Source organism: Lynx canadensis, chromosome B2 (genome assembly GCF_007474595.2).
Source record: "Lynx canadensis isolate LIC74 chromosome B2, mLynCan4.pri.v2, whole genome shotgun sequence".
Taxonomy (NCBI): Eukaryota; Metazoa; Chordata; class Mammalia; order Carnivora; family Felidae; genus Lynx; species Lynx canadensis.
The window spans coordinates 37,436,568-37,461,615 of NC_044307.1; the positions used below are offsets into that span (position 1 = coordinate 37,436,568).

General features: G+C 39.6%; 1 protein-coding gene across 1 annotated transcript in view; it reads right to left on the reverse strand.

The window, feature by feature from the left end:
• GLO1 (glyoxalase I) overlaps nt 1–24,699 on the reverse strand; it is a 37,895-nt gene extending 13,196 nt beyond the window's left edge. The window contains exons 1-2 of the mRNA XM_030315422.1: nt 24,525–24,699; nt 3,904–3,986 (exon numbers count right to left, since the gene is read on the reverse strand). Coding sequence (XP_030171282.1) covers nt 3,904–3,986; nt 24,525–24,608 — 167 coding nt within the window. The 5' untranslated portion in view covers nt 24,609–24,699. The remainder of the gene's footprint in view (nt 1–3,903; nt 3,987–24,524) is intronic.
• Nucleotides 24,700–25,048: the final 349 nt, after the last annotated feature.

Below are 25,048 nucleotides of genomic sequence, written 5' to 3' on the forward strand. Positions count from 1 at the left end.
AGAATGTAGCAAGAGATGAAGAAGGGCATTATATCATAATTAAGGGGGTCTATCCACCAAGAATATCCAACAATTGTAACATTTATGCTCCAAACTTGAGAGGACCCAAATATATAAATCAATTAATCACAAACATACAGAAACTCATTGATAATAATAGGGGACTTCAACACCCCACTTACAACAATGGACAGATCATCTAAACAGAAAATCAACAAGGAAACGATATCGTTGAATGACACACTGGACTGCACGGACTTAACATATATTCAGAACATTTCATCCCAAAGCAGCAGAATACACATTCTTCTCAAGTGCACATGGAACATTCCCCAGAATAGATCACATACTGGGACACAAATCAGCCCTTAACAACTACAAAAAGATCGAGATCATACCATGCATATTTTCAGACCACAACACTATGAAACTCGAAATCAACCACAAGAAAAAATTTGGAAAGACAACAAATACTTGGAGATTACAGAACATCCTACTAAAGAATGAATGGGCTAACCAATACGTGAAAGAGAAAATTTAAAAGTACATGGAAGCCAATGAAAATGATAACACCACAGCCCAAAACCTCTGGGACGCAGCAAAGGCAGTCATAAGAGGGAAGTATATAGCAATCCAGGCCTTCCTAAAGAAGGTCGAAAGGTTTCAGATATGCGACCTAACCTTACACTTTAAAGAGCTGGAAAAAGAACAGCAAATAAAACCCCAAACCACCAAAAGACAGGGAATAATAAAGATTAGAGCAGAAATCAGTGCTATTGAAACCAAAAAAAAAAAAAAAAAAAAAAAAAAAAAAAAATTAGAACAACAAATCAATGAAACCAGGAGCTGGTTCTTTGAAATAATTTAAAAAATTGATAAAACCCTAGCCAGTCTGATCAAAAAGAAAAAGGAAAGGACCCAAATAAATAAAATCAAGAATGAAAGAGGAGAGATCACAACCAACACAGCAGAAATACAAACAATAATAAGAGAATATTATGAGCAATTATATGCCAATAAATTGAGCAGTCTGGAAGAAATGGACAAATTCCTAGAAACATATAATAAAACTACCAAAACTGAAACAAGAAGAAATAGAAAATTTGAACAGACCCATAACCAGTAGAGAAATCGAATTAATAATCAAAAGTCTCCCAAAAAACAAGATTCCAGGGCCAAAAGGCTTTCCAGGGGAATTCTACCAAACATTTAAAGAAGAATTAACACCTACTCTTTTGAAGCTGTTCCAAAAAATAGAAGTGGAAGAAAAACTTCCAGACTCATTCTGTGAAGGCAACATTACCTTGATTCCAAAACCAAAGACCCCACTAAAAGGAGTACTACAGACCAATTTCCCTGATGAACCTGGATGGAAAAATCTTCAACAAGATATTAGCAACTGGATCCAACAATACATTAAAGGAATTATTCACCACGACCAAGTGGGATTTATACCTGGGATGCAGGGCTGGTTCAATATCCACAAAACAATCAATGTGATTCACCACATCAATAAAAGAAAGGACAAGAACCACATGATCCTCTCAATAGATGCAGAGAAAACATTTGACAAAATACAGCATGCTTTCTTGACAAAACCCCTCAAGAATGTAAGGATAGAAGGATCATACCTCAAGATCATAAAACCAAATATGAAAGACCCACCGCTAATATCATCTTCAATGGGGAAAAACTGAGCACTTTCCCCCTAAGGTCAGGAACACGACAGGGATGTCCACTCTCACCACTGTTATTCAACATAGTATTGGAAGTCCTAGCCTCAGCAATCAGACAACACAGAGAAATAAAAGGCATCCAAATTGGCAAGGAGGAAGTCAAACTTTGACTCTTCACAGAAATGATACTCTATATGGAAAATCCAAAAGATTCCACCAAAAACTGCTAGAACCGATCCATGAATTCAACAAAGTGGCATGATATAAAATCAACGCACAGAAATCGGTTGCATTCTTATACACCAACAATGAAGCAACAGAAAGAGAAATCAAGGAATCAACCCCATTTACAATTTGCACCAAAAACCATAAAATATCTAGGAATAAACCTAACCAAAGAGGTGAAAAATCTATACACTGAAAACTATAGAAAGCTTATGAAAGAAACTGAAGACACAAAAAAATGGAAAAATATTCCATGCTCATGGATTGGAAGAACAAATATTGTTAAAATGTCAGAACTACCGAAAGCAATCTACATATTCAATGCAATCCTAATCAAAATTGCACTGGCATTCTTCTCAGAACTAGAACAAACCATCCTAAAATTTGTATGGCACCAGAAAAAGACCCCAAATAGCCAAAGCAATCCTGAAAAAGTAAACCAAAGCTGAAGGCTTCAAGATGTATTACAAAGCTGTAATCATCAAGACAGTATGGTACTGGCACAAAAACAGACACTCAGATCAATGGAACAGAATACAGAACCCAGAAATGGACCCGCAAACGTATGGCTAACTAATCTTTGACAAAGCATCCAATAGAAAAAAGAAAGTCTCTTCAGCAAATGGTGCTGGGAAAACTGGACAGCAACATGCAGAAAAATGAACCTGGACCACTTTCTTACACCATACACAAAAGTAAACTCAAACTGGATGAAAGACCTAAATGTAAGACAGGAAGCCATCAAAATCCTTGAGGAGAAAGCAGGCAAAAACCTCTGTGACGTTGGCTGCAGCAACTTCTTACTAAACACATCTCCAGAGGCAAGGGAAACAAAAGCAAAAATGAACTATTGGGACCTCATCAAGACAAAAAGCTTCTGCATGGCAAAGGAAACAATCAGCAAAACTAAAAGACAACTGACAGAATGGGAGAAGATATATGCAAATAATGTATCAGACAAAGGGCTAGTATCCAAAATGTATAAAGAACTTATCAAACTCAACACCCAAAAAAATAATCCTGTGAAATGGGCAAAAGACATGAATAGATATTTCTCTAAAAAAGACATCCAGATGGCGAACAGACCATGAAAAAATGCTCAACATCACTCATCATCAGGGAAATACAAATTAAAACCACAATAAGATACCACCTCAGACCAATCAGAATGGCTAAAATTAATAACTCGGGCAACAACAGATGTTGGTGAGGATGCGGAAAAAGAGGATCTCTTTTGCATTGTTGGTGGGAATGCAAACTGGTGCAGCCACTCAGGAAAACAGTGCGGAGCTTCCTCAAAAAACTAAAAGTAGAACTACCCTATGACCCAGCAATTGCACTACTAGGTATTTATGCAAGAGATACAGGTGTGCTGTTTCAAAGGGGCACATGCACCCCAATGTTTATAGCAGCAGCACTATCAACAATACCCAAAGTATGGAAAGGGCCCAAATGTCCATTGACGGATGAATGGATAAAGAAGATGTGGTGTGTATACACACACACACACACACACACACACACACACACACACACAATGGAGTATTACTCAGCAACCAAAAAGAATGAAATCTTGCCATTTGCAACTATGTGGATGGAACTAGAGGGTATTATACTAAGCGAAATTAGTCAGAGAAAGACAAATATCATTACGACTTCACTCATATGAGGAATTTAAGATATAAAACAGATGAACATAAAGGAAGGGAAGCAAAATAATATAAACACAAGGAGGGGGACAAAACACAAGGGACTCTTTAATACAGAGGACAAACTGAGGGATGCTAGATGGGTCAGGGGTAAGGGGAGGGGCTAAATGGGTAAGGGGCATTAAGGAGGACACTTGTTGGGATGAGCACTGGGTGTTATACACAGTGGATGAATCACTGGAATCTACTCTTGAAATCATTATTACACTATATGCTAACTAATTTGGATATAAATTTTAAAAATTAATTAATTAAATTATTAAACAAATTATGAGCACAAATAGTTTACTTACGTCATTCCAAGAATTCTAGTATAAAAATCCAGTGACTTTTTAGGATCTTTAACTCGTAGCATGGTCTGCTGCAACAGAAAATCCTAAGGAGAAACAGTGTATATTAAACACATTTGACTTCTGACACTTGTTACCAACATTAATTGTGCTTTCTGTAGCAAGATACAGTCCACCTTTGCAACGTAATGTTTAAGAAGAAAGCATTCTGGGGGCATCTGGGTGGCTCAGTCAGTTAAACAGCCAAGTGTCTGATTCTTGACTTCAGTTCAGGTCATGATCTCACAGTTCATGAGTTCAAGCCCTGTTTCTGGCTCTGCACTGACAGCATGGATCCTGCTTGGGATTCTCTGCCCTTCTACCCTTCGCACATGCTCATTTATTCTTTCAAAATAAATAAACATGAAAAAATAAATTAAACCAGTCTAAAAACTACTTTATCTTAATAAGTAGATCTTAATGAATGTAATTTAATTCTTCATTCACACCTTATAATCACATATAAGGCAGCTGGCTCTGAAATTACATGCTTCTAGAATATTTGGATTGTTTTTCTAGGCAGGTGCTGCACTCCTAAAGGTCTTGGTTTCAGCAAGCAGCTGGAAAAGAGCAAAGCTACCCCTGACTTCTAGGTGCTGGCCTGGCACTCACAACCAGGCCTTGGGTTTCCTCTGGTGAACAGAATCTCAGAAACTCTTACAAAGTCATTCTGTGACTGCAATGAAGTGAGATCAAAACAAATGCAGCAAAACCAATTCCACTTCATACTCTTATTCAGCACAGATTGAAAGAAGGCACTGTTTCAACTTCGGTGAGGTAGGTAGGATCTATACACAGGTTTTCAAATGATCAAAACTATCTGAAAAAATATTAATTACTACTGTATTCTACTACTACTTAGGTTACCTGCTTTAAAAATGTGCAGAATTTACTTAATTTTAATGATTCAAAAACATTTCTGTGAACACCAATTACTGTCTTACAATATAATAGAGCAGCTCCTGGTACATTTACTACTACTTGTCCCTGTATTGAGATGGTCCCTGGAACTCCTGTTTTTACTTTACTTTTTTTTTTTTTTTTCAAATGTTTATTTATTTTTGGGACAGAGAGAGACAGAGCATGAACGGGGGAGGGGCAGAGAGAGAGGGAGACACACACAGAATCAGAAGCAGGCTCCAGGCTCTGAGCCATCAGCCCAGAGCCTGACGCAGGGCTCGAACTCACGGACCGCGAGATCGTGACCTGGCTGAAGTCGGATGCTCAACCGACTGCGCCACCCAGGCGCCCCTACTTTTTTTTTTTTAATGTTTATTTATATTTTTGAAAAAGAGAGACAAAGCATGAGCGGGGGAGGGGCAGACAACAAGGGAGATGCAGAATCCCAAGCAGGCTCCAGGCTCTGAGCTGTCAGTAGAGCTGGACGCAGGACTCGAACTCACAAACCATGAGATCATAACTTGAGCCGAAGTCTGACGCTTAACCGACTGAGCCACCCAGGCGCCCTTTACTCTTTTAATGAGCTTTCAGTCCCCTCACTCACCATTAAGCTATGAGCTGTCAATTCTATCAGCAAAACTCTAATTTCTTGGATACAAGAGAGCTAATTTCCCTGAACTTCTCACCAGCCTAGCACCTTGACCACCTACCCCTCCTGCCACACACACTGGTTGTTACTTTTCTCTCTTACCATGTCCTCTATGGTCTATTCTTGGGGAGAGATCCGTGAAATAGTTAATGCAGATCACTCTTCTACTCAAAAACTGTGGGAAGTCTCCCCCATTTCATGAAAGCCAAAGCCCCTCCAGTGGCCCTCTCTGGCTCTGGCAGGCTCTCTCACCTCTGCTCCTGCCCACTCACTCAGCCTGCTGTGTCTTCAGCAGCTCACTCAGGGCCTCTGCTGGAAGGCTTTCTCCAGAGCCACTTCTAACCTTTTAAACTCTGCTCAAATGTCATCTTCCAAATGAGGCCTCAGCTGACTAGTATAACTCTCCACTTAGCCCATTTTTTCATTTTCTTTTTCCATAGCACCCGTTGCCTTTCAATATGCTATTTACAGTATTTTATATTTATCTTTTGTTCTTCTTTCCCCCATAAAATATAAACCCCATAAGGGCAGGGATGCTTGTTTTGTTTGCTTGATGCAACCTCAGGGCAGAATCTGGCAGAGTAGGTACCCAATAAATATTTGTTGAGAATGAGTAAATGAACTTTCAGTAGATGAGGTTTCTTTCCAATCAAGCTGCATCCAACAATTACTAGCCTTTTCTTCAATGAAAAAAAAAATTGAAATCTAAAATCCTTTTAAAATCTGTTCTGTAATGGCCCAGTTTACCATTGCACCAATGACATTGGTTATATTCATATTTCATCTTTTCAAACTCTTTCTACCAACATTGGTATCCTTAGACTATGAATGACTTTATTATTACTTCTGTTGCGTCCATAAACTCTGAGAGAGTTCATGCTCTTTGACCAAGATGTTTCCCTTTTAAAAATCTAAGGAAAACATTACAAATTCTGACAAAGATTTATGTACAAGGACATTCATCATAACACTTACATAACAACTACATGCCAGACACTGTTCTAAGAGATTCACAAAACTTATATAATCTTCCCAACAACCCTATGAAATATGTATTATTACCATCCCCATTATGCTGCTGAGACAGTGTCACAGAAAAAATTCCATCCCAAGCAGTTTGGTTCCAAAGTACTTGCTTTCAACCACCTTGGCTAAACTGTCTCTAACAACAAAGAAACCAATAAATGACAACAAAAGTATAATTGAATATTATGAATACATTTAAAATGCTGCTTTAGAGGTATATTAAATGGCATGGGGACATGCACATGACATAATAAGTTTAAAAGAATACATATATGTATAATTTATTTAATATGCTATTAAGATTAATTACATATTTTTTTCTTAACGTTTATTTATTTTTGAGAGAGAGAGAACACGTGCAAGTAGGGAAGGGACAGAGAGAGAGGGGTACAGAGGATCTGAAGCAGGCTCCATGCTCATAGCAGAGAGCTTGAGGTGGGGCTCAAACCCCAGAATGTGACATCATGACCTGAGTGGAAGTCAGATGCTTAACTGGCTGAGCCACCCAGGCGTCCCAAGATTAATTACATCTTAAAAGTAATGTTAAAAACCTTTAGTTTTATTATTGACATGGCTATGTACTAAAACTATCTAAATATGTACATATAAAAGAATCTTAAAATGAACTTTTACAAGTCTATACATAGATAACAATACTGTATTGTATGTTTATTTGAGAGTTGTAAGAAAGATCTTTTTTTTTCTTCTTAGAGAGCATGTCTTAAAAGCTGTCCGCACATAAATATGAAGAAGGTAACTATCTGAAGTGATCAGCACATTAACTAACCTTATTGTGGTAGTCATTTGGCAATATATATGTATATCAAATCACTACATTGTACACCCAAAACTTACACATTGTTATATGTGGATTATTTCAATAAAGCTGGAAAAAATAGTTTAAAAAAGAGGAAAATGGAAAGATATAGCATTTTTCTGAGAAGACTCAATATGATAAACAGATTATTTTCAAAGATGAAATGTAAACTCTAATGCCATTTTTAACATTAAAATAAGCCTATACATACATGGCTGAAAAATTAAAGGTATATTCAATATCAGTGGATTTATTCATAAAAAAAAAGAGGCTTATAAATCCTTTGCTATAAAAATGTTATTTGGATGATATAAAAAACAAGCAGGGATTGCTTTTTATAAAGTGAGAAAGTTATTCTATGCTAACAGTTTTCTATTTATCACCAACATATTCTGTCAACTCTCTATACTACTGGTAAACCCTTGAATGATCTTGAGAAAAAGTTCCTTTCCCAAAAAGATCCTAAAAATGACTATGTATTGCTATGGTTCTAAAATATTGTTTAAAATAAATATATCTTGTGTTTAAAAAGGTAGTTCTTACATTCATGTCTTGTCTCATCAGACAATTTTTTGTCTTTCCTTTATCATGTTCTAAATTTTGAACAATGAAAGATGTCTCTTATGCCTAAACTATCTTTGGGTTTTCTGGGATGGCTACTAGGTAACAAAGGTTTGCTTCTTTGCCTTATAAAAAGAAAAAGGATATAGGAGCACCTGAGTGGCTCAGTCAGTTGAGCATCCAACTCTTGATTTCAGCTCAGGTCATGATTCCAGGGTAGTGGGATCAAGCCCTGTGTCAGGTTCTGTGTTGAGCATGGAACCTGGTTAAGATCCACCCCCCGCCCCCCATCTGCTTGTGCTCACTCTCTCTAAAATAAAAATTAAAAAATAAGAATATAAATAATCATCAGGCTTTGGATGGAGGGGCACATTGTCCAAATTTCATTAGCTCAAAACTACTTTGAAAAAACTTTAATGGTGCAGTCAAGGATGTTTCTAGTGCACAATCCTGACAAAATTATAAAGGTGAGACATGGATGTGAACCAAAGGGTCAAGGTCCCTTAGAGCACCTCTGAATGGATCTTTTAGTGTTAAGATGTGAGACTTAGGTAAATCTTCATTTTTTAACTTATGGGTGTTTAGCTGCTCCAGCACAATTTGTTGAAAGCCTATCCTTTCTCCATTGGACTGCATTCTCATCTTTGCCAAACATCTACAGAGTATGTTAGTGTGGGTCTACTTCTGTGTTCTCTATTCTGTCCCACTATTCTGTATCTTCTCTGCTAATACCACAGAGTAGTGAGTACTGTAGCTATAGAATAAGTCCTAAAATCAGACTTCCACTTCATCCTTTTTAAAATTTGGTTATTCTAGCTTATGTGCCTTCCATATAAATTTTAGAATAATCTTACCTGTATCTAAAAAAAAAAAAAAAAGGTTTGTGTTAAACATGTATATCAATTTGTGGAGAAGTGACATCTTTACAATGCTGAGTCTTCCAATGATGAACACAGTATGTTTCTCTCCATTTATTTACATCTTTATCAGTACTGTTTAATTTTCAACATATAAGGCCTGTATATGTTTGATTTATACCTAAGAAATTTTGTTGAGCAGTTATATTTTTAATCTTGGTGTTCATGTATTCTCTGCTAGTATACAGAACCAGAATTGATTTTTGTATGTTTATCTTTTATCCTGCAACCTCAATAAACTCATTTATTAGTCCTAGAAGAGTTTTTTGTAGATTCCTTAGGATTTCCTATGCACAATCATGTCATCTGCAAATAGGGACAGTTTTATTTCTTCATTCCAATCTATATGACTGTTACTTCCTTTTCCTCCCTTACTGCACTAGCCAGAACTTGTAGCACTATGTTGAGTAAGAGTGGTGAGAACAGACATCCTTGTCTTGTTCCCCCAAATTAGGGAAAAAACATCACCATTAAGTATAATGTAAGGTTTTTATATATGGTCTTTATCAAGTTGAAAACTTCCACTTCATTCCTACTTTTTTATAGAAAAAAAATTAAACATACATGGTGTTGAATTTTTGTCAAAAGCTTTTTCTGCATCATTTAACATGATCATGTGATTTTTCTTTAGCCTCCTAAGATAGTGGATTACTTTGATTGATTTTTGAATACTAAACCAGGCTTGCATACCTAGAATAAACCCCACTTGGTCATGGGGGGTTTTTTTTATTGCTAGATTGTATTTGTTAATATTTTGTCAAGGACTTTTACATCTATATTCATGAGGGATATTAGTCTGTAAATTTCATTTTTTGTACTGCCTTCGTCTGATTTTGCTATCAGAGTTATACTAGCTTTAAATGTTTATTTTTTTTTTAATTTTTTTAAGTAGGCTCCATGCCTAACGTGGGACTTGAACTCACAACCTTGAGATCAAGACTCACATGCTCTACTGAGCTGGCCAGCTGCCCAGAGTAATACTAGCTTTATAAAATGAATCAGGAAGTACTCCCTCCTCTTCAATTTTTTTAAAGGGATAATGTAGAATTGATGTTAATTTTTCTTTAATATTTGGAAGAATTCTCCAGTGAAATCATCTGGGCCTTGAAATATCTGTTTTAAAAAGTTATTATTAATTCAATTTCCTTGTGTTATACAGCTATTCAAATTATTTCATATTGGGCAAGTTATGATAGTTTATATTTTCCAGGAACTGGTCCACTTCATGTAAATTCCCAAATTTACATATACAGAGTTGTTTTTAATACTCCCTTATTATTTTTCTGATGTCTGCAGTCTGTAGTGGTATTTCCTATTTAATTTCTTATATTGGTAATTTGTGTCTTCTATTTTGTCAGTCTTGCTACAAGTTTACCAATTCTATTGTGTTTCTTTTTTTCAAAGAATTAGTTTTAATTGTTTCTCTCTAGTCTATTTCTAATTTCAATGATTTCTGCTTTTTATTATTTCCCTCTTTCTGCGCCCTTTGGGTTATTTTGCTTTTTTTCTAGGTTCTTTAGGAAGTAACTTAAGTTATTGATTTGAGACTTTTCTTCTTTTCTAATGTATTCATTTAGTAATATAAATTTCCCTCTTAGGACTGTTTTACCTGAGATTCCTTTCTTAATTTCAACCTATTTAAAAAAAATTTTTCCCTTGAGATCTCCTCTTGATGCATGAATTATTTAGAAATGTGTTTAGTTTCCAAGTGTTTGGAGATTTCCTGTTGTGTATCTGCTACTGATTTCTAGTTTGATTCAATTGTGGTTGAAAAATGCACTGTGTTGTTTCAATAGTAAATTTGTTAAAGTTGGATTTGGACCCCATAACATGGTCTGTCTTGGCATATGTTCTGTGGGCATCTGAAAATAAAAGTGTATTCTGCTGTAATTGGGTGGACTGTTCTTTAAATGTTGATCAGATCTTCTTTGCTGATGGTGTTACAGAGTTTGTCTATATCCTTGTTAATTTTCTGTATAGTTCTATCAATTATTGAGAGGAGATTTGAAGTCTCCAACTATAAATGTGGATTTTTCAATTTCTCTCTTCCATAAAAGTTTTTGCTTCAGATATTTTTGCAGTTGTTCTTTAGTGCACACACATTTAGGACTGCTAGATCTTCTTGGTCAATTGACCCATTTTCATTACATAAATGTACTTCTCGACCTATGGTAATTTTCTTTGCTCTGGAGTTTACTTTATTTGGTATGAGTATAGCCATTCCTGCTTTCTTTTGATTAATGGTTCCATAATAATCTTATACTATGCTTTTACTTTTAACTTGCCTCTACTACTATATTTGAAGTGAGTTTCATGCAGACAGCATATATTTGGGGCATGTTTTCATTTTCTTTTATTTCAGTTATACTGAGATATAATTAACATAACATGTTTCTGCCTTTATACAGCACTGTATAAGCTTAAGGCATACACCCTGACTCATGTATGTTGTGAAATGATTACCACAATAAGTTTAATTAATATCCACCACCTCATAGATAAGTTGGGGCATGTTTTTAAATCCACTGTGCTGGGGCGCCTGGGTGGCGCAGTCGGTTAAGCGTCCGACTTCAGCCAGGTCACGATCTCGCGGTCCGGGAGTTCGAGCCCCGCGTCAGGCTCTGGGCTGATGGCTCGGAGCCTGGAGCCTGTTTCCGATTCTGTGTCCCTCTCTCTCTGCCCCTCCCCCGTTCATGCTCTGTCTCTCTCTGTCCCAAAAATGAATAAACGTTGAAAAAAAAATTTAAATCCACTGTGCTAATCTCTAATTGGTGTATTTATACCTAATGTAATTATTGAAATACTAGGGCTTAAGTTGGCTATTTTATTTATTTTTGGTTTGTTTTCTGTTAATTTTTTCCTTGCCTTCCTGTGGGTTACTGGAACATCTTTTTATAACTCCATTTTCATTTATCTATAGCATTTTTTCATGTACTCTTTGTATAGCTTTTTTAGTGGTTGCTCTAGGTGTTCAATTATATATGTTATCACAGTCACTTGGTGTCATCATTTTATCAGTTTGGGTGAAGGCAGAAACCTCATCCCTCTCTACATCCCTTTACTCTCTCCCATTTGTAAAGGCCTTAAAATATTTCCACTGCTGGCGTGGGGTAGAATTTCAGGTTCCCCATGTTTCTGCATTAATACAGCAAGTGGGGAAAGCTTGTTATTGTCTGGTGAGATGAAAGTCCTGGCGTCCAACTCAGCCTTCTCGGATACCAGCCTGGCAGGGGGAGGGTGGACACTGCAACCTGTTCAGTGGAAGAACAGACTTCCTACCCAGCCTTTGCGGGCATAGATAAGGATGCAGCCACTGATTTTTCTGTGGTCTAGTTGTAGCAAAGCTGGTATTGTCTAAAAGTTTTCTGCCTTATCAGGAAATACTGCCTATATCCTGGTCCTGTGAATAGAGAGCAGGGGTTTTTGTTTTGTTTTTGTCTGTACCCATTGACACTTCTGTAGCTCCAAGTTTGGGCTAAATAAGGCAAAAAGAAAACTCAGGAATCTCACCACCATGTTGCTCCTAGGGTCTCAAGGTCCCTAGCTAGTCTGTCTTCTTCTCTCCACCTTTCAGTGTCTTCCTATGTTTATTTCATATAAAATGTCAGAGGCTTTAGCTGAACATAGCAGGAGGAATAGGGAAAAGTATATGCACTCCATGTTCCCAGAAAAAGTCTCCAAACTGATTTTATACAAGTGCCCCCCAACAAGTAGGTATGTCTGGTCACCAAATATCTCTTTCTAATGATGAAGACACATTTCTCTAGAAATGTTGCTAAGGAGCTTTGTATGGTATTCCATCAAAATCAAGATCTCCATTGCCTCTATCACCTTCAGTTTTCAGAAAGGAGGAGTTTCAAACTTACGTTAGCTAAATTTTCAGAAATTTTAAGATTTTTTTGGCCTAAAGTGTGTGTTTTGGCCTTAATAACAGTTGAGGCCAACTCCCTTGGGTGCCCATCAACTCTTTCCCAATGAGTTTTCAAAAGTGTTGAGCTTCTGGGTTGGTGAACACATGGAGATTGGGGGAGACAGGTCCCCTGAAGAGGATGTGAGTTCCATGTAGTTCACCCCATGCATCTCTTCCATCTGGCCGTTCCTGAGCTGTATACTTTCAGGATAAGCTGGTGATCCAGTGCAAACTCTTTCCTAGAATTCTGTTTAAATCTATCCAGTGAGGGAGCAGAGAAGATGTTGGCATAGGAGGACGCTGGGCTCACCTCGTCCTGCAGATCACTTAGATTAGACCCACATCTGCCTAAATAACCCAGAAAATCGCCAGAAGACTAGCAGAACGGACCCTCTGGAGCCAAACATAGACGATAGGCCCACGGAAGAGGGTAGGAAGGGTGGAGAGGTGGTGCATGCTACATGGACTGGCAGGAGGGAGCGGGGCGGTGGAGGGACAGCCCACCCAGCAAGGCAGAGCCCCTGAGTCTGGCTTGCAAAAGCAGAGGGGCTGGACGGAGTGTGTTCTGACAGCCAGCGGGACTTAACATCTGGAATGTTATAAGTCAACAGCTCTGCTCTCAAAGAGCAGGGAGGGCGAGAGGGCAGCAGGAGGGAGAGTTGTTGAGTCCCAGAAGACAGAGCTCACCTGGAGGGTGAGGGGGGGAACAAAGGCGCTGGCAGCACCATCTCCCTCTCCCACCCCCCAGCCAAAATTCCAAAGGGAACCAGTTCCCATCACCAAACTTGCTTGCCCCATGCAAATGCCCAACACTGTGCTTCTGTGGATCCATCCCTCTGATGGGTCTGCCTCCCTCCCAGTGCTGCAGAGCCCCTCCCACGGGGGACCACCAAAAGCAAAGCGAGCTAAGCCTGCCCCTCCCGCCTCTGTGCACCTTGCAGATCCACCCCGGCTAATATGCCAGATCCCATCGAAGCAGCACCACAAGCCTGGCAGTGTGCAAGTAGCCCAGACAGGGGCCGCATCACTCCACAGTGAGTCCTGCCCCTGGGAGAGGGGAAGATAAGGTACACACCAGTCTGACTGTGGCCCCAGTGGTGGGCTGGGGGCAGACATCGGGTCTGACTGCAGCCCCACCCACCAACACAAGTTTCTCCGGACAGCACAGAGGAAGTACCCTGCAGGTTGGAGCTACTGCAGGGACTACCCAAAATGATGAAACAGAAGAATTCTCCTCAAAAGAAACTCCAGGAAGTAGCGACAGCTAATGAATTGATCAAAACCAACTTAAGCAATATAACAGAACAAGAATTTAGAATAATAGTCATAAAATTAATCACTGGGCTTGAAAAAAGCATACAGAACAGCAGAGAATCTATTGCTACAGAGATCAAGGGACTAAGAAATAGTCATGAGGAGCTAAAAAATGCTATAAATGAGGTGCAAAATAAAATGGAGGCGGCCATAACACGGATTGAAGAGGCAGAGGAGAGAATAGGTGAATTAGAAGATAAAATTATGGAAAAAGGGGAAGCTGAGAAAAAGAGAGATAAAAAATCCAGGAGTATGAGGGGAGAATTAGAGAACTAAGTGATGCAATCAAACGGAACAATATCCATATCATAGGAATTCCAGAAGACAAAGAGAGAGAAAGGGGCTCAAGGTGTACTTGAACAAATCATAGCTGAGAACTTCCCTGATCTGGGGAAGGAAAAAGGCATTGAAATCCAAAAGGCACAGAGAACTCCCTTCAGACGTAACTTGAATCGATCTTCTGCACAACGTATCATAGTAAAACTGGCAAAATACAAGGATAAAGACAAAATTCTGAAAGCAGCTAGGGATAAACAGACTCTAACTTACAAAGGTAGACCCATAAAAGTAGTGGCAGACCTATCTACTGAAACTTGGCAGGCCAGAAAGGAATGGCAGGAAACCTTCAATGTGATGAACAGAAAAAATATGCAGCTGAGAATCCTTTATCCAGCAAGTCTGTCACTCACAATAGAAGGAGATAAAGGTCTTCCCAAACAAACAAAAACTGAAGGAATTCATCACTACTAAACCAGCCCTGCAAGAGATCCTAAGGGGGATTCTGTGAGTGAAATGTTGCAAGGAACACAAAGTACCAGAGACATCACTACAAGCATGAAACCCACAGACATCACAATAACTCTAAACTCATATATTTCAATAACACTGTAAATGGACTAAATGCTCCAACCAAAAGATAAAGTGCATCAGAATGGATAAGAAAAACAAGACCCATCTATTTGCTGTCTACAAGAGACTCATTTTAGACATGAGGACACCTTCAGATTGAAAGTGAGGGGATGGAGAACTATCATGCTAATGGAAGTCCAAAGAAAGCTTGAGTAGCCCTACTTATACCAGACAAACTAGACTTTAAATTAAAGGCTGTAATAAGAGATGAAGAAGGGCATTATATAATAACTATAGGGTCTATCCATCAGGAAGAGCTAACAATTAAAAATGTCTATGCGCTGAATGCAGGAGCCCCCAAATATATAAAACAATTAATCACAAACATAAGCAATCTTATTGCTAAGAATGTGGTAATTGCAGGGGACTTTAATAGGCCACTTACAACAATGGATAGATCATCTAGACACAGGATCAATAAAGAAACAAGGGCCCTGAATGCTACATTGGATCAGATGGACTTGACAGATATTTTTAGAACTCTGCATCCCAAAGCAACAGAATATACTTTCTTCTTGATTGCACATGGAACATTCTCCAAGACAGATCACATACTGTGTCACAAAACAGCCCTTAATAACTATAAAAGAATTGAGATCATACCATGCACACTTTCAGACCACAATGCTATGAAACTTGAAATCAACCACAGGAAAAAGTCTGGAAAATCTCCAAAAACATGGAGATTAAAGAACACCCTACTAAAGAATGAATAGGTCAACCAGGCAATTAGAGAAGAAATTAAAAAATATATGGAAACAAATGAAAGTGAAAATACAACAATCCAAATGCTTTGGGATGCAGTGAAAGCAGTCCTGAGAGGAAAATACACTGCAATCCAGGCCTATCTCAAGAAACGAGAAAAATCCGAAATACAAAATCTGACAGCACACCTAAAGGAAATAGAAGCAGAACAGCAAAGACACCCCAAACCCAGCAGAAGAAGAGAAATAATAAAGATCAGAGCAGAAATAAACAATATAGAATCTAAAAAAAACGTTAGTGCAGATCAATGAAACCAAGAGTTGGTTTTTTGAAAAAATAAACAAAATTGATAAACCTCTAGCCAGGCTTCTCAAAAAGAAAAGGGAGATGACCCAAATAGATAAAATCATGAATGAAAATGGAATTATTACAACCAATCCGTCAGGAAATACAAGCAATTATCAGGGAATACTACGAAAAATTATGTGCCAACAAACTGGACAACCTGGAAGAAATGGACAAATTCCTAAGCACCACACACTTCCAAAACTCAAACAGGAAGAAATAGAAAACTTGAACAGACCCATAACCAGCGAAGAAATTGAATCAGTTATCAAAAATCTCCCAACAAATAAGAGTCCAGGACCAGATGGCTTCCCTGGGGAGTTCTACCAGACATTTAAAGCAGAGATAATACCTATCCTTCTCAAGCTGTTCCAAAAAATAGAAAGGGAAGGAAAACTTCCAGACTCATTCTATGAAGCCAGCATTACTTTGATTCCTAAACCAGACAGAGAACCAGCAAAAAAAGAGAACTACAGGCCAATATCCCTGATGAATACGGATGCAAAAATTCTCAATAAGATGCTAGCAAATCAAATTCAACAGCGCATAAAAAGAATTATTCACCATGATCAAGTGGAATTCATTTCTGGGCTAGAGGGCTGGTTCAACATTTGCAAATCAAACAATGTGATACCTCATATTAATAAAAGAAAAGAAAAGAACCATATGACTCTGTCAATCGATGCAGAAAAAGCGTTGGACAAAATTCAGCATTCTTTCTTAATAAAAACCCTTGAGAAAGTTGAGATAGAAGGAACATACTTAAACATCATAAAAGCCATATGTGAAAAGCCCACAGCTAATATCATCCTCAATGAGGAAAAACTGAGAACTTTCCCCCTGAGATCAGGAACACGACAGGGATGTCCACTCTCACCGCTGTTGTTTAACATAGTGTTGGACGTTCTAGCATCATCAATCAGACAACACAGGGAAAGCAAAGGCATCAAAATTGCAAAGATGAAGTCAAGCTTTCACTTTTTGCAGATGACATGGTATTATACATGGAAAACCCGATAAACTCCACCAAAAGTCTGCTAAAACTGATACATGAAGTCACAGGATACAAAATTAATGTACAGAAATCAGTTGCACTCATATACACTAATAATGAAGCAACAGAAAGACAAATAAAGAAACTGATCCCATTCACAATTGCACCAAGAATCATAAAATACCTAGGAATAAACCTAACCAAAGATGTAAAAGATCTATATGCTGAAAACTATAGAAAGCTTATGAAGGAAATTGAAGAAGATATAAAGAAATGGAAAAACATTCCATGCTCATGGATTGGAAGAATAAATAGTTAAAATGTCAATACTACCAAAGCTATCTACACATTCAATGCAATCTCAATCAAAATTGTACCAGTATTCTTCTCGAAGCTAGAACAAGCAATCCTAAAATTTGAATGGAGCCACAAAAGACCCCAAATAGCCAAAGTAATATTGAAGAAGAAGACCAAAGCGGGAGGTATCACAATCCCAGACTTTAGCCTCTACTACAAAGCTGTGATCATCAAGATAGCATGGTATTGGCACAAAAAAGAGACACACAGACCAATGGGATAGAATAGAAACCCCAGAATTGGACCCACAAAAGTATGGCCAACTAATCTTTGACAAAGCAGGAAAGAATATCCAATGGAAAAAAGTCTCTTTAACAAATGGTGCTGGGAGAACTGGACAGCAACATGCAGAAGAATGAAACTAGACCACTTTCATACACCATTTACAAAAATAAACTCAATATGGATAAAGGACCTGCATGTGAGACAGGAAACCATCAAAACCCTAGAGAAGAAAGCAGGAAAAAAACCTCTCTGACTTCAGCCGCAGCAATTTCTTACTTGGCACATCTCCAAAAGCAAGGGAATTAAAAGCAAAAATGAACTATTGGGACCTCATCAAGATAAAAAGCTTCTGCACTGCAAAGCAAACAATCAACAAAACTAAAAGGCAACCAACAGAATGGGAAAAGATATTTGCAAATGACATATTGGACAAAGGGCTAGTATCCAAAATCTATAAAGAACTCACCCAACTCCACACCCGAAAAACAAATAATCCAGTGAAGAAATGGGCAGAAAACATGAATAGACACTGCTCTAAAGAAGACATCCAGATGGCCAACAGGCACATGAAAAGATGCTCAACGTCACTCCTCATCAGGGAAATACAAATCAAAACCACACTGAGATATCATGAACAAATCAGGAGACTATAGATGCTGGAGAGGATGTGGAGAAACGGGAACCCTCTTCCACTGTTGGTGGTAATGCAAACTGGTGCAGCCACTCTGGAAAACAGTGTGGAGGTTCCTCAAAAAATGAAAAATAGAACTACCCTATGACCCAGCAAGAGCACTGCTAGGAATTTACCCAAGGGATACAGGAGTGCTGATGCATAGGGGCACTTGTACCCCAATGTTTACAGCAGCACTTTCAACAATAGCCAAATTATGGAAAGAGCCTAAATGTCCATCAACTGATGAATGGATAAAGAAATTATGGTTTATATACACAACGGAATACTACTTGGCAATGAGAAAGAATGCAATATGGCCTTTTGTAGCAACGTGGATGGAACTGGAGAGTGTTATGCTAAGTGAAATAAGTCATACAGAGAAAGATACCATATGTTTTCTTTCTTATATGGATCCTGAGAAACTTAACAGAAGTCCATGGGGGAGGGGAAGGGAAAAAAAAAAAAGTTAGAGAGGGAGGGAGGCAAACCATAAGAGACCCTTAAAAACTGAGAATAAACTGAGGGTTGATGGGGGGTGGGAGGGAGGGGAAAGTGGGCAATGGGCATTGAGGAGGGCATCTGTTGGGATGAGCACAGGGTGTTGTATGGAAACCAATTTGACAATAAATTTCATATTAAAAAAATAATAAATCTATCCAGTGATGTCCTAAAAAACAAACAAACAAAGTGCATCACCCCCAGCAAGGAGTCTTCTCAAGGCTCAAATAAACAGACTCCACAGGGCTTGGACAGACTCCACAGCCCTCAGGACAACCACAGGCTAAAAGGGTTTGTCAGAAAAACACAGCTTGCCAACAGAGCAGTGTTAGGTGTTCCTCTTCAGCAGGAGTACCTCAAGATGTCCAACAGCTCAGGCACAGGGAGAAGATCTGCACTGGTAGGAGCCAGAATCACCCTGGTGTAGAAGCCCTGTGTGTACCACAAGCACCAGTGTCTCCAGTAGCAATCCCATGGGCACAGCTTCCAGAATTTCCCCAAGGGACAGTTACAAGAGACCAAAGCCATGACTTCCTATTAGATATTGACAATTCTCCCTCTCCAAATGCAATTTACCAATCAGCTTATCTTTTATCATAAGCAATATTGCTAAGTAACAAACATATTTTTAATGGTTTCTTGGGAGACAGCTAGAGTTAACCAAATTCACATTCTCATCAAAGGGTTAATTAAGGGCTGATATGCTTCTAGGTATCATATCTCCTATAAAACAAAAATGGATCAAGTTTTGGTCTTTCCTGACTTAAAACTACAGTTGCCTTGAGTGAAAGACCCTTTTGGAAATACAAGCATATCTGAGGGGAACAAAATTGTCTTCTATTAACAGCTGGAGAACATGGTTGATGCACAGGATGGTTTGATATGGTTTTTTTCTTCACTATCTTCCTCCTTCTAGAGTTATTTGCCTGACTCAACCTATGTCAGAATGTGATAAATTGTTCCTGAAAATAATTCAGCAACTCCCTTTACATTTATTCTGTCTTATCTAAATTGGTTTCATGTGGTTCTTTCCTTCCCACTCTGTAAGTCAACAGCCAAAGACATACTTCAAGTGTACTCACCCTACAGATAAGAGAGACAGAAATAGATAGGAGACACAAAGGAATTTTTTTTTTAATTTAAAATTTACCTGTGAAATTTGTAAACACCCCTGCCAGACTACTCTTACAACAGATAAAAGAAACAGGAAAATCCCAGAAGCCCTCAGGACCACTAGGACTTTAAAATCTCATGCAAAGGGACAGAAAAAACACCCAAGTGTCAGAGAAATAATTCTTCACAAGCAATATGGCTCAAATGCTGGCTCCACCCCCATTACTTTGAGTAAATCGTTACTTTTCTTGAACCTCAGTTTGCACATCTTTAGAATGGGGATAATTATAGTTCTCTGCTTGTAGGGCTGAGTTGGAAAGTATATGGGATAATGCACGTTAGTGTTTAGCATAGGGCCTCTAGAATCCCTTGTCAGCCCAAGCCAGAGACCTGAAGTCTTCCTAGATTTCTCCCTCTCCACTTCTCTGTAATCCATTCCAAGTGTCCTATCAACCTGACGATTAAATTCCTCTGAAATCTTTCTCCTTGTCTTTATTTTTTTTTTTTAATGTTTATTCATCTTTTGAGACAGAGAGAGACAGAGCATGAACGGGAGACAGTCAGAGAGAGAGGGAGACACAGAATCTGAAACAGGCTCCAGGCTCTGAGCTGTCAACACAGAGCCCGACACGGGGCTTGAACTCACGGACCGTGAGATCATGACCTGGGCCGAAGTCGGACACTCAACCAACTGAGCCACCCAGGTGCCCCTCTCCTTGTCTTTATAAATGAGCACCACCTTCCTCATGTCCTCACTACTTCCTCCCTGAAAGTCTGTCATAGCCTCCCTGGTCTCTGCTTCTTGCAGTATTCCCCAGATGCAATCCACTGATTTTCCCATAAAGCACCAGAGTGATCTTTCTATAGTGAAAACCCAATTGTGTCACTTCTGGGTTTAAAAATAATTCCTTCAGTGGTGCTTCACAACTTTTAGGAGAAAGTCCCCAAAGCAAGCACATATTGGTTATTGCATACTTCTCTAACTTCATCATTTGTCAGCATTCCCCTAAACTGGTCATTTCAAACATTTCTGGTAAACCCTTATCAGTTAAAAAAGAGTGCACCAGCCCCAATAAATATGTATTTATTTTAATTATATACATTTACAAATATACTAATAAAACATATATATTATAGGGGCGCCTGGATGGCTCAGTATGCTAGGCATCCGACTTTGGCTCAGGTCATGATCTTGCAGTTCATGGGTTTGAGCCCCGCATAGCGCTCTGTGCCTGGAGTCTGCTTTAAATTCTGTGTCTCCCTCTCTCTCTGCCCCTCCCCAGCTCATGCTCTGTCTCTGTCTCCCAAAAATGAACAGATGTTAAAAAAAAAATATACACACACACACACACACATATATATATATATATTATAAAATATATTTACCAAATAGAAATCCTTACATGGTGAGAAATCTTTACAGGGGCAGTGAGTGCTCATATTTTCTTCGGACATCCTGATGATTGTCCTGTGTACCTTCCCCTCAACTCCCATTGCCTATAACTTAGTCTCATATTACCTGTAGATTCCTGAATCAGTTCTCAGAAGTTATTGTGCTTTTTATATTTGTATGATTCTCTCTGCCTAGATTCTGCCTATAATGTATGATTCTCTCTGCCTAGAACAGTCTTTCATCCATCTGGCCACTGTCCTTCCTTCCACCTCTCCATTCTCTCTTCCACCTACCCCTGCACCCAATTCTATCAGCTTAAGTGTCGCCAAGACTCAGAGTTTTCCCTGACCCGATCACCCCCCACTCAGATGGGACAGGACTCCAAATTATTATATTAAAGGACACTGAGAGAGTAAAAAGAATTAGTTTCAGGAGATTATCACTTAGGGGAAAAAAAAGTATTTGCCCTTATGAAGACAGTTGGCCAGTAAGACTACCCAGGATGTGGGACAGCTATACATTCCTTGATCTGCCTTTATGACAAAGGTGCAAATGATCAACAGGGAAGGTGACTTTCTACCACCGCTACCCTATACTTTCCAAACCAGGCCCTCATCATTTATTTCACCTTCCGGAAGAACCTTTTAGGTGTCCTCGTCCCCTTCAGGCCTGGATCCCTCCAATCTATTCTACAAAAATGCTTTGAAACCCTGAATGGTTCCCTACGACCTATATAAAATCCAACTTCCTTAGATGTGACATTCAAAAGCTCTCTCCATGATCTGGCTCCAACCTACCATTCTAGCCTTCTCCACCACTGCTCCACTGCTTAGATAACCTGAACTTCAACCAAAAACATGTAACTCACCTCTCCAGAACATGACTTCACTGCATCATTTTGCCATCTCACCACATTTTTGCTCATATATTTCCTTCACCTAGAATGCCTCCTCCCATATAACTCTGTCTCCCAGGTGATTCTGGACCCCCATCCACCTTTCAAGACAGAGACTCACCCCCACCTTCCACTTGATGCACTCCCTGATCCCCACAGTTGAAACACAACCTTGAATTATATCACTTTTCATAGAGAACATTAATACATTTTATCTTCCTAGCAGCTCTCTTTATGTTGCTTTTACAAACTCAGCTCAAGTGCCCTGCTAAGATCACTGCAGCCAATGACAGAACTGGGGGTTCAAATGTAGGTCTTTGGACTTCGAATACCCCATATATATACCATACTACAGATGCTACCTTCAAAAATTTCTACCTCTTGTGCGCCAAGGGTGGTTTATAATTTCAATAGCACATTTATTTCAGCTCCATCTTATATTGGAGTTGGTGTCTGTTTGATTGAGACCTCATCTGGTTCAGCCCGGTATCCATCCCCCATACATACTATGTTTTTATATATAGCAGTGTGTGTGTGTGTGTGTGTGTGTGTGTGTGTGTGTGTGTGTGTTTATATATATAAATAAAATCAGCAATCAGACTGAATCTAATTTAGTTCTTTTACTTTCCTTCATGTCAACTTCCAAAATTACTGCTGAAGTCAGTACTCCAGAAGCAGAACAGGGTGGAGGTTGGGAGCATGAGCTCCTCTCTGGGCAAGTTACTCAATACCTCTATCCCGGAGTCTTCTTATTTATAAAATGGAGATAATAATTATGCCTTCTTCGTAGAGTTGTTATGAGGATTAAATTAAGTTATCTACTTCAAACAACAACCCAGGGCCTGGCACACTCAAGCTGTTATTACCTATCCATTTTATGTCCCCTACATGGTACCTCAAGGGCCAAAAATTACTGATTTCAAGAAGTAATTACTCCAAACAACCAAGAGAATTTTCAATTATATGTAGTGTAAATTAAGAATGCAATGGGCACCTGGGTGGCTCAGTTGGTTAGGCATTGGACTCTTGATTTTGGTTCAGGTCATGATCTCACAGTTTGTGAGTTTGGCCCCACTTCGGGCTCTCTCTTTCCTCTTGGAATTCTCTCTCTCTCTCTCTCACTCCCTGTCTCTCTCTCAAAAATAAACTGTAAATAAAAACGCAAGAAAATGTATTTAATACATTTTATAAAAGTCTAAGAAATATTTTTTTAAATAGCCCAGCACATAAAATCTCCAGTTATCTAGGAAATTAATTTATACTGAATGACTCAGTTTATATTTTGTGAAATAACTAGGTATTACTATTAGAGGATATACAAGTGAAATGAGTGTGAAAGGAAATTTCTTTCTTTTCCTCCCTCCCTCTCTCTTCTGTCCCAATATTTCTCAGTGACTACCATTTTGCCTAAGCTAAGGACCAAGTGCCAAAGGCTTTAGCAATGAGAGGTGTCTGACTCTTCACCCTGAAGGTAAAGAGCAAGCAGGGAGCAAACTCAGTTCCTCTTTGAGGTCTGCATAAAGCACATATTCAATCTTCAAGGAATTTAGAAATTCCCCAATCTAATTTAAAAAAATGCAAAGTCGTTTACTGACACTGACAAGTACACCGGCATAACCCCCACTCCCCGCCGCAAGCGGCAGTTGTGTCAAATCCTGGCAGCGTGGAGGCACCACACCTGAGTCAGTTACACTGACTGGGTACAGACATGTTAAGCAAGCTGGAGGGAGGCAACAAGTCATTCCTCTTACTGGGTCTCGACTGCGATGACAGGATCGGTGAAAGAATTTCTAAGATTCCCTTTGGATGTAAGCTCCACGATTCTGTCACCTTTCTTGGGGGCCACCATGCACAGGGAGGGCAGAAGTGTGACCGTGAGCAACCATAAAAACCAAGCAAAAGCGAAATTCTGGGCGCGGTTAAACTCGGAGATCAGATTCGTTTGGAGGAGTTAAGCCAGCAGCCAGAGCAGGCTGGGAGGGGCCGGCGTGGATAAGGACCTTCGAACCTGGACTGGGAGTTCTGAAGCTCCTCTTATCCGCCATAGCTACTGGCCCGGGGAACACGCACACGCACGGCTAAGGGATCTGACCCTGGCTTGGCCGTGGCTTCCAGTTACCGTCCCCAAATAAACAAGTTAATACAAGAAGGGTCGCAGTCTCTGAGGAAATGGATTCTCTCACGCATCCCCTATTGGACACCACTAGCCATTTACCCAGCCCACTCTGGTCCCCCCTAGGCAGCCAGAGGTGTGGTGGCGACGGTCGGATGGGGTTCGAATCCAGCCGGAGCCCGGCCTGGCTGTGCCGGGGACGTGCGCCCTCCCGGGGCCCGAGCTACGGCCTGCGGGGCCGCGACTCGGGAGAAGTAGGTTCTGCGCCCACCTTGGTGCTGGGGTCCGGGTCGGAGCAGCAACCGAAGGCAGCCTCGTCGGTGAGGCCGCTGGACACGGGCTGAGGTTCTGCCATGGCCGCACTGTTGTATTACTGACGACCGTCTGAGAATGCAGCAGCCAGCCACAATCCTCCCGGCCTCTCCTAGGGACGGCGCCGCGGGGAGGGCGGCCGCTGATTTCCAGCCAATCGCTGCGCGTACAGCAAGTTGACTCTCTGCTGATTGGGTCCCAGTAAGTCAGCCTCCAGCCATACGACTCTGTGCCTCAAGACTACAACTCCCAAGGTGCCTTGCACTTGAAGAGGGTGGCTGGCTGAGGAAACGCAAAATCCCTGCGGGCCGGGAAGAGTGGTTTTCTGGGTATTGCTTCTTGACCTGATTTTTTTTTTTTTTTTTTTTTTCCTGCTTAATTGTTAAAGTTCAGGAAGCACCCAGACCTCACGGCTGCAACTTGGTAGAAAATTGAAACCTGATGAAAAGAGAATTGGGAGCTATCCTTTTTAAATTATAAGGA